This window comes from Corella eumyota, chromosome 3 (genome assembly GCF_963082875.1).
Source record: "Corella eumyota chromosome 3, kaCorEumy4.1, whole genome shotgun sequence".
NCBI classification, from domain to species: Eukaryota; Metazoa; Chordata; class Ascidiacea; order Phlebobranchia; family Corellidae; genus Corella; species Corella eumyota.
The window spans coordinates 462,132-480,171 of NC_137492.1; the positions used below are offsets into that span (position 1 = coordinate 462,132).

General features: G+C 29.8%; 2 protein-coding genes across 4 annotated transcripts; both read right to left on the minus strand.

Annotated features, from left to right (window-relative positions):
* Positions 1 to 3,878: 3,878 nt before the first annotated feature.
* Positions 3,879 to 6,662, minus strand: LOC145746209 (exosome complex component CSL4-like). Its single transcript, XM_082564423.1, has 5 exons — positions 6,629 to 6,662; positions 5,569 to 5,756; positions 4,805 to 4,978; positions 4,359 to 4,558; positions 3,879 to 3,991 (listed from the first exon to the last, which is right to left on the minus strand). Exons 1-4 carry the CDS (start codon positions 6,660 to 6,662, stop codon positions 4,364 to 4,366), a joined length of 591 nt encoding a protein of 196 aa, XP_082420549.1. The 3' UTR covers positions 3,879 to 3,991; positions 4,359 to 4,363.
* A 4,116-nt stretch (positions 6,663 to 10,778) lies between these two features.
* Positions 10,779 to 14,068, minus strand: LOC145746207 (exosome complex component CSL4-like). Of its 3 annotated transcripts, none has more exons than XR_014281296.1 (6): positions 13,962 to 14,068; positions 13,068 to 13,255; positions 12,314 to 12,487; positions 11,847 to 12,046; positions 11,289 to 11,484; positions 10,779 to 10,896 (listed from the first exon to the last, which is right to left on the minus strand). XR_014281296.1 is itself a non-coding variant. In XM_082564422.1 (5 exons), exons 1-4 carry the CDS (start codon positions 13,993 to 13,995, stop codon positions 11,852 to 11,854), a joined length of 591 nt encoding a protein of 196 aa, XP_082420548.1. In that variant the 5' UTR covers positions 13,996 to 14,068; the 3' UTR covers positions 10,913 to 11,484; positions 11,847 to 11,851. The 3 variants fall into 3 exon arrangements, 1 of the variants encoding a protein (XP_082420548.1); XR_014281295.1 differs by having other exon boundaries at positions 10,814 to 10,896; positions 11,308 to 11,484; XM_082564422.1 differs by lacking the exon at positions 10,779 to 10,896 and having other exon boundaries at positions 10,913 to 11,484.
* Between the last annotated feature and the right edge of the window lie 3,972 nt (positions 14,069 to 18,040).

The window sequence follows — 18,040 nt, forward strand, 5'->3', positions numbered from 1 at the left end:
TTTGATAATCAGATATGGTTTCTTTATATTGACCTAGCTGATATTTGCACTCTCCTATTCTTCGATAACAATAAGAAACATCCCTGCTCTTAGTTGGATCGTCATCAACTTGTTGGTGGATTTCAAGAGAAGTTTGATAATCAGATATGGCTTCTTTATATTGACCTAGCTGATATTTGCACTCTCCTATTCTTCGATAACAATAAGAAACATCCCTGCTCTTAGTTGGATCGTCATCAATTTGTTGGTAGATTCTTAGTTCAGTTTGATAATCAGATAATGCTTCTTTATATTGACCTAGCTCATATTTGCACTCTCCAACCCAAAATTGACAATTAGCAACTTCCCTGCTTTTAGTTGGATTGTCATTAATTTGTTGAAGAACTTTAATTGAAATTTGAAAATTAGATATTGCTTCTTTGTATTGACCAACAATGAGTTTGCAATATCCTATCCAGTAATGACATTGCTGAATATCTTTAAGCTTTGCTTGGCCTATTTGTTGGTTGATTTGGCTGATATGTTTAATCTTGAGTTGTTTGTTTGCCCATTGTATAGCATACTTATATCTTTGTAGGTAATAACAAATTGTTGGAACTAATTCTTTTTGTGCTGATATTCTCTTAAGGTAAAATATATCTTTTTGAAATGAAAAAATTATTAAAAAATATTCCAAAAGACTTTTTATTCCAACTGTGGTTATAAACCTGGTCTGTATATCAGATTGTTGAACCATGTCATCCTGAGATTTCCTATCCATGTAAACTCTTAATCTTGTCTCACATGCAACAGCGATGGCAAATTTAAGATCACAACCAACTTCTTTAGTTAATTTATTATCTTGAACAAGACTTTCTAGAATGTCAAAGCAACAAGATTCTTTAATGCCATGAATTTTTCCGATTGCTGAAACAAATAAAGTTGAACTTCTGTAAACCATTCTTTTTATGTTGAGATTGGTTTTCTCGTGTAACTCGTAAAGTTGTGTCATAATGTCAAAATCATTTTGGTTTTTAAATATTTGGTTTTCAACTGATAATTGAAATTGTAATAAATCTAACAAAAAGATTTCATTTGAGACACTTTTTTTAAATAGTTGATAAATTTTTTTGCTGCCAGCAACAAAACATGATGTCATCAACATATCGGCCAAGTGATAACCATTCTTTATATCCTCTTCTGACCCAATAAAACTTGCCATTTTGCTAACAGTTTGAATTAGTTCAAGTGTAAATGGTTTGTTTTCTGTTTTAACTTGTCTTCCTAGAGGAGATTTGCATGCATGTGGCATCATTCCATCAAAAGAGATGCCTAGAGGTGTAACAGCATCATAAAAGTTAAATTTAGTTGAATCTCCACTATTTAAACTTGGAATATTAACAGCAGGAAGAATAGTTTCTCCAAGATTAATTAAAATAATTTGAAAGATCACAGCAAACCACCTGAAGTATTCCTTTATTTTTTCCTGATCATTTTTTGGCATATCCTTAACATTGTCGTCCAAAACTATTACATTTTCAAAATCTGAGTAAGGAGTTATTTCCCTTCGTGAAAGTGATCCAAGTCCCACTAAAGCATATTCACATGGGGGATTTCCCATTATTTTTTCACAAAACCCAGCAATACGTTTCATAATCTTTGTATAATCTCTACTTATAATATTCTGCAGGTTGCTTATAGTTTTAACTTTTTCAAGTTTAAGTTTTGTGAATTCCTTGTTAGGTATGTTTTCAGGAATCTGAGGAATGGTTTTAAGTATATTATTAACCTTATTTCTCATTTCTTTAACATCCTTTTTAATTATTTCAGAATATTTAATTAAATCTGCTTCTTGGTTCGCTGCATTTGCAACTTTAAGTAATTCAGAGCAAAATTGACGAAGATCTTGTTTAATTTCTTCCACATTTTCAGGTTCTCTAACAATAGCTGCATTTAGTAAAGCTGCACTTTGAATTAATTTAATTTTGTCAGCCTGTTGTAAACCTTCAGTTTTGTAAATTAAACCAAGTTTATGAAAAAGTTTTGCAGATTGTTTAGGAAATTCTTCTTTTCCATTTTTGTCACAAATTTGTTCAAGTTGTTTAACAATTTCATCTTCTGTAGCCATTGTTATGTAAAAAACACTTTAGATAATACTACATTCTTACTTTTGCAGCTTGCTCTTCCAAACCAACAAAAATGGAATATTAATACATATTAAACCCCATTATGTTGGTACACAGTAAGCACAATTAATTTTTTTTTAAACAGGACTATGTAGCATTTTGTTTAATCATTAACTTTAAATAAATATCAAGTTCCTATTACCACAAACAACAATAAGGTATGTAAGAATTATTGCCCTAACTAAACTTAAAAGTAATTTTATCTATTTTGTCGATATATTTGTTTGAATAAAAGTTTAGTTTTTAACAATTGATGCCCAAACTAAAAAACCAAGGCAAAATACATTTGTCTTCCTATAATTACATATTTAAACTGTAAAGAGAAAGTTGATTTGATTGGCAGCTTATATGAGTCACCCTATATTAAATGTTTGCAAACTACTCCAAAACTTCTAAAATATTTTTTAACCTAAAGGTTATATGGCGTTATCATTAAACAAATTTACCAACAAAGTCCAAACATTGCAACAGATTTAATATTTAATAACAAACAAACTTTACTGCCCAAGTCATCACCACCTAAGTCAGTAAGTGAAGAACAAACTTCAATTGTATCAGGCTTTCCAACAAAAACAAATTGATTTAAAAACTAAAAATTTTTAATCCTAATAACTAAAACAAATATATATTCCAAAAAAACAATAAAAAAATAAAATTTGAAAAAAAAATAAAAACTTGACCACATGGAACAAATGTAAATTTAAAATTTCGAAATTTAAGCAAAATTTTCTGAGTTAATTTCATCATTTTCTAAAGATTGTAAAACTTGGTGAGTGAAAATTGAACGAATATCCTAGAAAAAAATAAAATTTTAGAACAATTTGTGTTTAATTGATACCAAAAAATAATAATAATTAACAAAATTTTAACATTATAAAATTGGGTTAAGTGGTGAATTCAAGGTATTTATATACACATAAGTACATTAAAAGCAAATCAACCCATTTTTAACTAGATTAACACTGAATGTAAGCTATTATTGACCCTATGATTAATTAGGTAAATGTAGTTATAATAAACTCATCTGCCACTAGCAGTAACTACTAAGACTTAAAACAACCACCCAATCAGTTATAGATATAATTTATACTTTTAAATTATTAAATCATTTACCGGAAATTGATGTCGTTTGGTGTTTTGAACGGCATCTTGTAACATAACATGTTTAATCAAAACCTGAACTGATAAACTTGCCTCGTTATCAGCCTCCAAATCATTGTATACTGCCCTCAACTGGTCCTAAACATACAAAAGTATTTTGGTGAGTGAAGTATAGTAATGATTTAAAGTTAAGGAAGTAGTAATAACACCAAATAAATTTTTTTTCTTTTTTATAATATTGATAATTTTAAACACTGTTTAAAGAAATACATAAAACATTATAATAACTGTCAATAACACAACCTACAGTCAGCATTTTAATTGTTGTAATATGGTCGCTACTCTTTACTAATATTTGCCTTTAATAATCCACCCTTGCACTACAAACAACAGTTTTATTTATTTTGTATGCCCATAAATTATAAATCGTCCACTACGCTTCATTAGATATAAATATAGATTAAAACTGACTTTTTAATACCAACTGTTTAGCCTAAATGACTTAGCATAGTAAAAATCAAAGTAAAATACAAAAAAAAAAAACTTACAATCGAATATTTCTCTTCAGGATCTTCAGACACTGAGAACCTGTGGGAATCCCCCAACCTAGAACTCCCATGATGTAACACCAACCACCAAGCTTTAACATCACAACTCAAGGTCGGGTTGTCCTCTAATTCAACTTGTTGGAGGGATTGGAAGATCGAGGGTTCACCATTTTTAGTCTGGGGATTAAAATTTAATTTTTTTTTAAAACTTAAAGAAATTGATTTATAAATACAAAGTGAGGTGGTCGAAACACTTGTTATAACTCTATTAGATCCGTGGTTCACTCCGCATTACCCTCATTCTGTAGCACTCTTGAGTATGATGCTATAAACGGTATGACTCCTGCTGACATTTTATAAGCAGCTTAATTATTAGGCAATTATAATTAATAATATCTCAAACTAGCAAAGTCAACTTAAGACTGGGTTGGAGTAACTGATGTTACTTTATGTTAAGGTCGCACATTCGACCTTCCCACATAAAGAATAAAAAATAAAAAAAATAAAAATATTAGAGACAAAATAAAACTATTCAAATATTTACCATTTTCAAGTTAGTTGTTCAATAAATTCCTTCTGTGGTCGAGCTACCTTCCTACTTTCCTTCTCAAATGTACTGGGACACTGCATGAGGTTATGTGAAAGGGGGATCATAGTTGAACCATGCTCACTTTGGGCCACAACTACCCCCAATTCCACCTCTGCTGTGGTGAGAAGGTAGCATGAAGCATCTCCCAATAATATCTACAACAAATACTTTGTGATTCATAAATGTAAATTATAAAACAACTTCGTCACCTAACCTACAAGATTATAAACATACTTAACTACATAAAAAGGGTAATAAAACAAAGTTACTTGGTAATTATAAATTTCACACTGATACAACTTTAGATTAGGTATAGTCATAGTTAACCAAAAAAGTAGCTTTGTTAAATGGTAATTAGTTACACAATACATAAACTTTGTTTTCCAACTACATCAACTTACCACTTTAGCTAGAACAATATCTCCAGGTCTGAAAGATTTAAATATTTCCGCCCTATCTCTGTCATAAGTTCTCACATCTTCTCTTCTTATCATTCCGCGGAACGGTGAAGATAGTTTAACGTTGTTGATCGCAACTATTTTACATTTTGCAAATCTTGTTGTTATTTGGGTGATCTGTGATACAAATTAAATAAAGTATATTTAACATTTGAAAAAGATTTCATAATTTAAAAGATTTTTCTTAAAGATATATATATACATGTAAAATACCAATTTGAAATTACAATAATCAACCAATATACAAATACATCAAATTTGTATAATTTCCAACATTACTAGTTAAACTATGCTAACATAACAGTCTAAAAACAAAATTAATTTTGTTACAATGGTCCTAGTGTTAAGATTTTAAGAAGTTTTATACTGGATTAAATAAATCGCATAAATACAATGATATCTAAAGAAACAAATGGATTTTGAATAAAAGAAAGGGTCGTTAGAATTAAACCACAATTCTTATCCTTACTCATTTAGAAAACACTTAATACATCCAATCCATTTCATCCAAATAATACCCATTTGTTATACTTTCAACCCATTTAATTCCTAATATTTTATAGGTACCAGATTTTGAACATTTACTAAGAAAAAATTAGACTAATATTTCAACCCATATCCATTACAATTAAGAATACACTAAAAATATGCAACTTATTTAATCCACTTATATTTATTTAATCGAAAATAAACAAAATATAACTTACCTTGCAAGTTGCTATACTTGAAATCTCGGGGATACTTTGAACTTCGTTTTTTGATTTCACAGCGATCAGTTTCACTTCTTTGTTTGTTTGCAGCTCAACAGTGCCAGTTAGTGACGAGAAAATGTAACCCTGTCGAGTGTAAGTCCCAGGTCCTCCTTGGTGCTTTTCTGTGCTGGAAAGTCGCTCTCCTGTTTTAGATAAAACAATTTTAATAATGCTTTCATTAAAAAAATAGACCTAAGTAGTCTTACCGTTATATTCTCAATTTATATTTATGTTTTATTATGCAAAAATGTGCGTGAAAATCTCGAAAAGATATGAATTTATTCACTTTTACACATTGATGCAATTATTACATTAAGTATTGCTTTACCCAAAGGTTGGCACCAAATTGTTAACCCACTAATCGCTAATTAACGAAGAAAACTTTATTATCGAACCTGTTAATTTTTGTTAAATTGTGCTTTCGTTAATATAGGTATGTTATCTTAATTTTTTACATCTAAGATATTAAATGTTATGGACTATACATTTAATAGGTTTTAATACGTTGTTGTATTTTAAAAGCATAACCGCCTATCACATTATTAAATGTAATATAACTTGTCCCCTTTAAACTAAAGTTGTGAAGACATTAGAAAACTACTTTATAAAATATCTTTTAATTTAAAAGTTTAATTAAACTGTGATTTGATGAAAGAGATTGTTTTAATTATATTTTTAGGTTAACGATTATTGATAACTTAAGTTACATTGCATTTAATTTCACTAATTAAAGTTAACCTAATATATTGTGTAACGAATTTATGAAGTTATTTTTCGGTTTAACTGTGCCCACCTACAAGTTTAACCACGACCTTAAATAAGTATTTGCAGACTAACAGACAACACAACCCACTGACCTAACTACCTTAGTAAAATACAACATACACAAACAAACATACGCTGCCCACGTCTGCACCAACTTTTAAACCGACTGTACCAAAAAACAACGATAAAAGTTTTGCAACATACAGACATTACCAGTGGAAAGTTTACAAATAAAAACGTTAACACTTACCTGGTATACAAATATTTCCAATAATGGCATCCATTTTCTTTGAATTCAATAAAGAAAAACACGAACAAGTTTCAGATTATTTAATGCAATAAACAATTCTTGTTCAAACCCATTACCAGCGATCAATATTTAATTTTAAAGTTGATTCGCATTGAAAGGATTGTCTGATTTTGACTTATTCTGTGGTAACCTGGCAAATTAAGCAACAAAAAAAGTTTATCCTCAATATTTTTTTAACCTTATTTAAATAAGGATTTCAACTACAAAGCAATTGGTGTTAACTTAGTTAAAAACTTGATATTTTTAACGATACTTAATTCAAACAACTTTCACATTTTGATATATTTCATTATTTTAAATTACAGAATAAATTTATACAACATTGTATTACAATTTGAAACAACTGCTTAAACAAAAATTCTAAAAACATAAACAGGATAAGGACATAAAAGACATAACTTAACACGATTTAATAAGATATTGATTATAAATATTTTTATATGCTAAATCAATTTTTTGTTAATATCTTGAAATAATGGGATCGTAAAAAGAATTGATTACAAAGTTTAAAACAAACAAAAAGTAATAGAGGATTATTATAAAAAAAATTAAAAATCAAAATGTTGATGATTTAACATATTTCCACTATATACAGATATACTTATAAAAAGACTTGGAAAAATATTAAACAGTTTGCTTTTCATCATTTTCAATAAGTAAAAAAGTTTTTTTTTTTGTGTTTTTGATAAATATTATTGTTTTGTTAATAATAATAATAAAATAAAATCTGGAAAAATTATTGCTATTTGGCAAAAAACTTTAAATAAGAAAGGTACTGCAGCACACATTTTAATCCAATCTTTACAATAAGCAACATTTATATTGGCTTAGCCGATCTCTGCACTCTCCAATCATTTTATGACAATCAGCAACATCATCACTCTTTGTTGGATAGTCATCAGTTTGTTCAGTTTGTTGATGGTTTTCAAGTGATGTTTGACAATCAAATAATGCTTCTTTATATTGACCAAGCTCATATTTGCACAATCCAAGCCAATAATAACAAACAGCAACCAGATTGCCTTTATTTGGATGGTCATCAGTTTGTCGATGGATTTTAAGTGAATTTTGACAATCAAATAATGCTTCTTTATATTGACCAAGCCCATATTTGCACAATCCAAGCCAATAATAACAAACAGCAACCAGATTGTTCTTAGTTGGATCATCATCAATTTGTTGCTGAATTTCAATTGAAGTTTGGAAATCAGATAATGCTTCATTATATTGACTGAGCTCATATTTGCACATCCCAACATAATAATAAGACATACAAATACTTTCACAATTCGCTGGGTCTTTATATTTGTGTTGATAAATTCGGGTTATATGTTTAACCTTAAGGTGTTTGTTTGCCCATTGTACAGCATACTCATAGTTTTGTAGGTAAAAACAAATTACTGGAACTAATTCTTTCTGTGCTGATATTCTCTTAAGGTTAAATATATCTTTTTGAAATGGAAAAATTATTAAAAAATATTCCACAAGGCATTTTATTCCAACCGTGTTATCTATAAATTCCTTTTTTATTTCTAATGGTTGAACCATATCATCTTGAGATTTCCTATTCATGTAAACTCTTAATCTTGTCTCACATGCAACAGCGATGGCAAATTTAAGATTGCAACCAACTTCTTCAATCAATTTATTTTCTTGAACAAGACTATCCACAATATCAAAGCAACAAGATTTTTTAATGCCATGAATTTTTCCAATTGCTGAAACAAATAAAGTTGAACTTCTATAAACCATTCCTTTTATGTTTAATTTGTTTTTCTCAGATAAATTGTAAAGTTGTGTCATTACGTTAAAATCTTCTTGATTTTCAGTTATTTGGTTTTCAACTGATGATTGAAATTCTTTTTGATCCAACGATGAAATTTCCCAATCAACACATTTTTTAAATTGTTGATATATTTTTTTGCAGCCAGCAACAAAACATGGCGTCATTAACATATCAGCCAAGTGGTAACCATTCTTTATATCTTCATCTGATCTAACAAAACTTGCCATTTTGCTAACAGTTTGAATTAGTTCAAGTGTAAATGGTTTGTTTTCAGTTTCAACTTGTCTTCCTAGTGGAGATTTCCAAGCATGTGGCATCATTCCATCAAAGGAAATGCCTAGGGGTGTAACAGCATCGTAAAAGTTAAATTTATTTGGATCACCACCGTTCAAACTTGGAATTTGAACTCGAGAAATATTTGTTTCTCCCAAATTGATCAAAATAACTTGAAAGATTACAGCAAACCACCTGAAGTATTCCTTTATTTTTTCTTGATGTTTTTCAGACAAATCCCTAACTTTGTCATCCAAAACTATGATGTTTTCAAAATCAGAGTAAGGAGTTATTTCCTTTCGTGCAAGTGATCCAAGTCCCACTAAAGCATATTTACATAGAAGTTTTCCTATTCTTCTTCTGCAAAATCCAGCAAGGCGTTTCATGATCTTGGTATAATCTTCACTTATAATATCTTGTAGGTTGCTTATAGCTTCAACTTTTTCACTTTTAAGTTTTGTAATTTCCTCGTTAGATATGTCTTCAGGAATCTGAAAAATGGTTTTAAGTATATTATTAACCTTGTTTCTCATTTCTACAAAATCTTTTTTAATTATTTCAGAATATTTAATTAAATCTGCTTCTTGGTTTGCTGCATTTGCAACTTTAAGTAATTCAGAGCAAAATTGACGAAGATCTTGTTTAATTTCTTCCACATTTTCAGGTTTTCTAACAATAGCTGCATTTAGTAAAGCTGCACTTTGAATTAATTTGATTTTGTCAGCCTGCTGTAAACCTTCAGTTTTGTAAATTAAACCAAGTTTATGGAAAAATTCTGCAGATTGTTTTGGAAATTTTTCTTTTCCATTTTTGTAACAAATTTGTTTAAGTTCTTTAACAATTTCAACTTCTGTAGCCATTGTTATGTAAAAAACAGTTTTGATGATACTACATTCTTACTTTTGCAACTTGCTCTTTCAAACCAACAAAAATGGAATATTAAAACATATTAAACCCCTGTATGTTGGTACACTGTAAGCACAATTAAAAAAATTTTAAACAGGACTATGTAGCATTTTGTTTAATTATTAACTTTAAATAAATATCAAGTTCCTATTACCACAAACAACAATAAGGTATGTAAGAATTATTGCCCTAACTAAACTTAAAAGTAATTTTATCTATTTTGTCGATATATTTGTTTGAATAAAAGTTTAGTTTTTAACAATTGATGCCAAACTAAAAAACCAAAACATTGCTGCAATTCTGCATATAGTGGCAAAATATATTTGTCTTCCTATTATTACATATTTAAACTGTAAAGAGAAAGTTGATTTGATTGACAGCTTATATGAGTCACCCGATATTAAATGTTTGCAAACTACTCCAAAAATATTTTTTAACTCAAAGGTTATATGGCGTTATCATTAAACAAATTTACCAAGAAAGTCCAAACATTGCAACAGTTTAATATTTAATAACAAACAAACTTTACTGCCTAAATCATCACCACTAAGTCAGTAAGAGAAGAACAAACTTTAATTGTATCAGGCTTTGCAACAAAAACAAATTGATTTAAAAACTAAAAATTTTTAATTCTAATAACTAAAACAAATATATATTACCAAAAAAAACAATAAAAAAATAAAATTTGAAAAAAAAATAAAAACTTGACCACATAGAACAAAGTGTAAATTTAAAATTTCGAAATTTAAGCAAAATTTTCTGAGTTAATTTCATCGTTTTCTAAAGATTGTAAAACTTGGTGAGTGAAAATTGAACAAATATCCTAAAAGAAAATAAAATTGTTGAACAATTGTGTTTAACTGGTAATTTTAATACTATTAAATTAGGTTAAGTGTTGACTTAAAGGTATTTATATACACATGAGTATATTAAAGGCAAATCGACCCATTTTTAACTAGATTAACACTGAATATAAGCTATTATTGACCCTATGATTAATTACGTAAATGTAGTTATAATAAACTCATCTGCCACTAGCAGTAACCACTAAGACTTAAAACAACCACCCAATCAGTTATAGACATAATTTATACTTTTAAATTATTAAATCATTTACCGGAAATTGATGTCGTTTTGTGTTTTGAACGGCATCTTGTAACATAACATGTTTGATCAAAACCTGAACCGATAAACTTGACTCGTTATCAGCCTCCAAATCGTTGTATACTGCCCTCAACTGGTCCTAAACATCCAATAGTATTTTGGTGAGTGAAGTATAGTAATGATTTAAAGTTAAGGAAGTAGTAATAACACCAAATAAATTTTTTTCTTTTTTATAATATTGATAATTTTAAACACTGTTTAAAGAAATACATAAAACATTATAATAACTGTCAATAGCACAACCTACAGTCAGCATTTTAATTGTTGTAATATGGTCGCTACTCTTTACTAATATTTGCCTTTAATAATCCACCCTTGCACTACAAACAACAGTTTTATTTATTTTGTATGCCCATAAATTATAAATCGTCCACTACGCTTCATTAGATATAAATATAGATTAAAACTGACTTTTTAATACCAACTGTTTAGCCTAAATAACTTAGCATAGTAAAAATCAAAATAAAATACCAAAAAAACAAAAAATTACGATCGAATATTTCTCTTCAGGATCTTCAAACACTCAGAACCTGTGGGAATCCCCTAACCTAGAACTTCCATGATGTAACACCAACCACCAAGCTTTAACATCACAACTCAAGGTCGGGTTGTCCTCTAATTCAACTTGCAAAGGGATCAGAAGATCGAAGTTTTATCATTTTCGGTCCTAAGAGATTTAAATTTATTTTTTGGGGATATTTTTTTGAAAACTTAAGATTAAGTGCTCAAAAAACTAATCTTTACTACATGAGGTTCTGTGTTCGACCCCTATGACTCTCGAGCCGTAGTGCTCTCGAGTAAGGCATTATAAATGTTATAAACTACGGCTGAGCAAACACTTAACCAGCAGCGTAATTATCGGGCAATTTTAATCTATAATATTCCAAACTGCCACAGGCAACTTAAGACTGGGTCGGAGTAACTGATGTTACTTTATGTTTAGGTCACACATTTGACCTTCCCACATCGAGGATAAATGAATATAATAAAATATATAAGAGATAAAATGAACACGAGTCAAATATTTACCATTTTCAAGTTGGTTGCTCAATAAATTCCTTCTGTGGTCGAGCTACCTTCCTACTTTCCTTCTCAAATGTACTGGGACACTGCATGAGGTTATGTGAAAGGGGGATCATAGTTGAACCATGCTCACTTTGGGCCACAACTACCCCCAATTCCACCTCTGCTGTGGTGAGAAGGTAGCATGAAGCATCTCCCAATGATATCTACAACAAATACTTTGTGATTTAGAAATGTAAAATATAAAACAACTTTGCAACCGAACCTACAAGATTATAAACATACTTTACATAAAAAAGGGTAATAAAACGACTACATAAAAAGGGTAATAAAACAAAGTTAGTTGGTGATTATAAAGTTTAAACTGATACAACTTTAGATTGGGTATAGTCATAGAAAACCAAAAAGTAGCTTTGTTAAATGGTAATTTGTTACACAATACATAAACTTTGTTTCCAAATACACCAACTCACCACTTTAGCTAGAACAATATCTCCAGGTCTGAATGATTTAAATATTTCCACTCTGTCCCTGTCATAAGTTCTCACATCTTCTCTTCTTATCATTCCGCGGAACGGTGAAGATAGTTTAACGTTGTTGATCGCAACTATTTTACATTTTGCAAATCTTGTTGTTATTTGGGTGATCTGCAATATTTAAACATAATGAATAAAGTATATTTAACATTTGAAAAAGATTTCATAATTTAAAAGATTTTTCTTAAATACATGTAAAATACCAATTTGAAATTACAATAATCAACCAATATACAAATACATCAAACTTGTATAATTTCCAATATTACTAGTTGAACTATGTTAACATAACAGTTGAAAGACAAAATTAATTTTGTTATAAAGGCCCTAGTGCTAAGATTTTAAGAAGTTTTATACTGGATCAAATGGATCGCATAAATCCAATGATATCTAAAAAAACAAATGGATTTCGAATAAAAGAAAAGGGTCGTTAGAATTAAACCATAAGCCTTACAAACTTAAAATACACTTAATACATCCAATCCATTTAATCAAATAATACCAATTCGTTATACTTTCAACCCATTTAATTCTTAATATTTTATAGGTACCAGATTTTGAACATTTACTTGAACAAAATTAGACTAATATTTCAACCCATATCCATTACAATTAAGAATACACTAAAAATATGCAACTTATTTAATCCACTTATATTTATTTATTTAAAAATAAACAAAATATAATTCACCTTGCAAGTTGCTATACTTGAAATCTCGGGGATACTTTGAACTTCGTTTTTTGATTTCACAGCGATCAGTTTCACTTGTTTGTTTGTTTGCAGCTCAACAGTGCCAGTTAGTGACGAGAAAATGTAACCCTGTCGAGTGTAAGTCCCAGGTCCTCCTTGGTGCTTTTCCGTGCTGGAAAGTCGCTCTCCTATTTGAGATAAAACAATTTTAATAATGCTTTTAATTTGAAAAATAGACCTAAGTGGTCTTACCGTTATATTCCCAATTTATATTTATGTTTTATTATGCAAAAATGTGTGTGAAAATATTGATAAATTAATCAATTTTACACATTGATGCAATTATTACATTAAGTATTGCTTTAACCAAAGGTGGGCACCAAACCGTTAACCACTTATCGCTAGTTAACGAAGTTAACTTGTGCTACCGTTAATATATATACATTAACTCAATTTTTGAATCAAAGTTAATAAACAATATATCAGTGCTATTTCATAACATTTAATATTACCAAATGTAATATAACTTGTCCCCTTTTAGGTTAACGATTATTGATAACTTAAGTTACATTGCATTTAATTTCACTAATTTAAGTTAACCTAATGTATTGTGTAACAAATTACCATTTATTGAAGTTTTATTTTGGTTTAACTGTGCTCACCTACACCTACGAGTTTAACCACGACCTTAAATAAGTTTTTGCAGACTAACAGACAACACAGCCAACTGACCTAACTACTTTAGTAATATACTACATACACGAATAAACAGACATACGCTGCCCACGTCTGCACCAACTTTTAAACCGACTGTACCAACAAAACAACGATAAAAGTTTTGCAACATTCAGACATTACCAGTGGAAAGTTTACAAAAAAAACGTTAACACTTACCTGGTATACAAATATTTCCAATAATGGCATCCATTTTCTTTGAATTCAATAAAGAACAACACGAACAAGTTTCAGATTATTTAATGCAATAAACAATTCTTGTTCAAACCCATTACCAGCGATCAATATTTAATTTTAAAGTTGATTCGCATTGAAAGGATTGTCTGATTTTGACTTATTCTGTGGTAACCTGGCAAATTAAGCAACAAAAAAAGTTTATCCTCAATATTTTTTTAACCTTATTTAAATAAGGATTTCAACTACAAAGCAATTGGTGTTAACTTAGTTAAAAACTTGATATTTTTAACGATACTTAATTCAAACAACTTTCACATTTTGATATATTTTATTACTTTAAATTACAGAATAAATTTATACAACATTGTATTACAATTTGAAACAACTGCTTAAACAAAAATTCTAAAAACATAAACAGGATAAGGACATAAAAGACATAACTTAACACGATTTAATAAGATATTGATTATAAATATTTTTTATATGCTAAATCAATTTTTGTTAATATCTTGAAATAATGGCCCCGTAAAAAGAATAGATAACAAAGTTTAAACAAACAAAAAGTAATAGAGGATTAATATAAAACACAGTAATAAAAAATTAATAATCAAAATGTTGATGACTTAACAGGTATTTCCACTATACTAGAAAACAGATATACTTATGAAAAGACTTAATATTAAACAGTTTGCTTTTCATCATTTTTAATAAGTAAAAAAGTATTTTTTTGTCTTTTTGATAAATATTATTGTTTTGTTAATAATAATAATAAAATAAAATCTGGAAAAATTATTGCTATTTGGCAAAAAACTTTAAATAAGAAAGGTACTGCAGCACACATTTTAATCCAATCTTTACAATAAGCAACATTTATATTGGCTTAGCCGATCTTTGCACTCTCCAATCATTTCATGACAATCAGCAACATCATCACTTTTAGTTGGATTGTCATAAATTTGTTGATAGATTTCAAGTGAAGTTTGGAGATCGGATAATGCTTCTTTATATTGACTGAGCTCATATTTACACAATCCAAGCCAATGATGACGATTAGCAACATCACTGCTTTTAGTTGGATAGTCATCAACTTGTTGAAGATTTTCAAGTGAAGTTTGGAAATCAGATAATGCTTCTTTATATTGACTAAGCTCATATTTACACAATCCAATCCAATGATGACGATTAGCAACATTACTGCTCTTAGTTGGATCGTCATCAATTTGTTGGTGTATTTCAAGTGAAGTTTGTAAATAAGATAATGCCTCATTGTATTGACGAAGCTCATAGTTACACAAACCAATCCAATAATGACGATTAGCAACATTACTGCTCTTAGTTGGATCGTCATCAATTTGTTGGTGGATTTCAAGTGAAGTTTGGAGATCAGATAATGCCTCTTTGTATTGACGGAGCTGATAGTTACACTTTCCAATCCAATAATGATCGTTAGCAATGTCATCGCTCTTAGTTGGATTGTCATCGGTTTGTTGGTGGATTTCAAGTGAAGTTTTGAAATCAGATAATGCCTCATTGTATTGACGAAACTCATAGTTACACAAACCAATCCAATAATGACGATTAGCAACATTACTGCTCTTAGTTGGATCGTCATCAATTTGTTGGTGGATTTCAAGTGAAGTTTGGAGATCAGATAATGCCTCTTTGTATTGACAGAGTTGATAGTTACACTTTCCAATCCAATAATGATCGTTAGCAATGTCATCGCTCTCAGTTGGATTGTCATCGGTTTGTTGGTGGATTTCAAGTGAAGTTTTGAAATCAGATATTGCTTCTTTGTATTGACTGAGCTCGCATTTGCACTTTCCAATACCATAATGGCAATCAGCAACATCACTGCTTTTAGTTGGATCGTCATCAATTTGTTGGTGTATTTCAAGTGAAGTTTGTAAATAAGATAATGCCTCATTGTATTGACGAAGCTCATAGTTACACAAACCAATCCAATAATGACGATTAGCAACATTACTGCTCTTAGTTGGATCGTCATCAATTTGTTGGTGGATTTCAAGTGAAGTTTGGAGATCAGATAATGCCTCTTTGTATTGACAGAGTTGATAGTTACACTTTCCAATCCAATAATGATCGTTAGCAATGTCATCGCTCTCAGTTGGATTGTCATCGGTTTGTTGGTGGATTTCAAGTGAAGTTTTGAAATCAGATATTGCTTCTTTGTATTGACTGAGCTCGCATTTGCACTTTCCAATACCATAATGGCAATCAGCAACATCACTGCTTTTAGTTGGATCGTGAACAATTTGTTGGTGGATTTCAAGTGAAGTTTGTAAATCAGATATTGCTTCTTTATATTGACTGAGCTCGCATTTGCACTTTCCAATAACATAATGGCAATCAGCAACATCACTGTTTTTATTTGGATCATCATTAATTTGTTGGTGGATTTCAAGTGAAGTTTGTAAATCGGATAATGCTTCTTTATATTGACTGAGCTCGTATTTGCACAATCCAAGCCAAAAATAACAAACAGCAACCAGATTGCCCTTAATTGGATCATCATCAATTTGTTGAAGGATTTCAAGTGAAGTTTGTAAATCAGATAATGGTTCTTTGTATTGACTGAGCTCGCATTTGCACTTTTCAATACCATAATGGCAATCAGCAACAACACTGCTTTTAGTTGGATCGTGAACAATTTGTTGGTGGATTTTAAGTGAAGTTTGTAAATCAGATATTGCTTCTTTATATTGACCAAGCTCGTATTTGCACAATCCAAGCCAAATATAAAAAAAAGCAACCAGATTGTTCTTAGTTGGATCATCATCAATTTGTTGCTGAATTTCAATTGAACTTTGGAAATCAGATAATGCTTCTTTATATTGACCGAGCTCATATTTGCACAATCCAACATAAAAATAAGACATACAAATACTTTCATGATTCGCTGGGTCTTTATATTTGTGTTGATAAATTCGGGTTCTATGTTTAACCTTAAGGTGTTTGTTTGCCCATTGTACAGCATACTCACAGTTTTGTAGGTAACCACAAATTGCTGGGACTAATTCTTTCTGTGCTGATATTTTTTTAAGGCTTAATATGTTTTCTTGAAATTGATAAATTATTAAAAAATATTCCACAAGGCTTTTTATTCCAACCGTGTCATCTATAAATTCTTTTTTTATTTCTGATTGTTGAACCACATCGTCTTGTGATTTTTTTTTCATGTAAACTTTTAGTCTCGTCTCACATGCAACAGCGATGGCAAATTTAAGATTAAAACCAACTTCTTTATGTATTTGATTACCTCGAACAAGACTATCCACAATATCAAAGCAACAAGATTCTTTAATGTCATGTAATTTACCAATTGCTGAAACAAATAAAGTTGAACTTCTGTAAACCATTCTTTTTATGTTGAGATTGGTTTTTTCTGTCAATTTGTAAAGTTGTTTTAAAACATCAAAATCTCCTTTATTTTTAGTAATTTGATTTTTAACCGATGAAAAAAATTGTTCTTGGTCCAACAAAGATATTTCCTTATCAACAAAGTTTTGGAATTGTTGATATATTTGTTGACTACCAGCAACAAAACATGATGTCATCAACATATCAGCCAAGTGGTAACCATTCTTAATATCTTCATCTGATCCAATAAAACTGGCCATTTTGCTAACAGATTGAATTAGTTCAAGTGAAAATGGTTTGTTTTCTGTTTTAACTTGTCTTCCTAGTGGAGATTTACAAGCATATGGAATCATTCCATCAAAGGAAATGCCACAGGGTGTAACAGCATCGTAAAACTTAAATTTCGTTGGATCTTTACTGTTCAAACTTGGAATTTGAACTCGAGAAATATTTGTTTCTCCAAGATTGATCAAAATTATTTGAAAGATCACAGCAAACCATCTGAAGTATTCTTTTATTTTTTCCTGATTTTTTTCCGGCAAATTCTCAACTTTGTCATCCAAAATTATAACATTTTCAAAATCAGAGTAAGGAGTTATTTCCCTTCGTGAAAGTGATCCAAGTCCCACTAAGGCAAACTTAGATGGTAGTTTTCCCATCCTTCTTCTGCAAAACCCAGC

What these genes read in the sequence shown, in the direction of transcription:
- LOC145746209 (XM_082564423.1), bottom strand. Translation starts at nt 6,662, where the DNA reads ATGGATGCCATTATTGGAAATATTTGTATACCAG. An exon ending in TGGAAATATTTGTATACCAG is followed by an intron (nt 5,757 to 6,628) that starts GTAAGTGTTAAC and finishes TATCTAAAACAG; the next exon opens with GAGAGCGACTTTCCAGCACA. An exon ending in ATATTGTTCTAGCTAAAGTG is followed by an intron (nt 4,559 to 4,804) that starts GTAAGTTGATGT and finishes TATTTGTTGTAG; the next exon opens with ATATTATTGGGAGATGCTTC.
- LOC145746207 (XM_082564422.1), bottom strand. Translation starts at nt 13,995, where the DNA reads ATGGATGCCATTATTGGAAATATTTGTATACCAG. An exon ending in TGGAAATATTTGTATACCAG is followed by an intron (nt 13,256 to 13,961) that starts GTAAGTGTTAAC and finishes TATCTCAAATAG; the next exon opens with GAGAGCGACTTTCCAGCACG. An exon ending in ATATTGTTCTAGCTAAAGTG is followed by an intron (nt 12,047 to 12,313) that starts GTGAGTTGGTGT and finishes TATTTGTTGTAG; the next exon opens with ATATCATTGGGAGATGCTTC.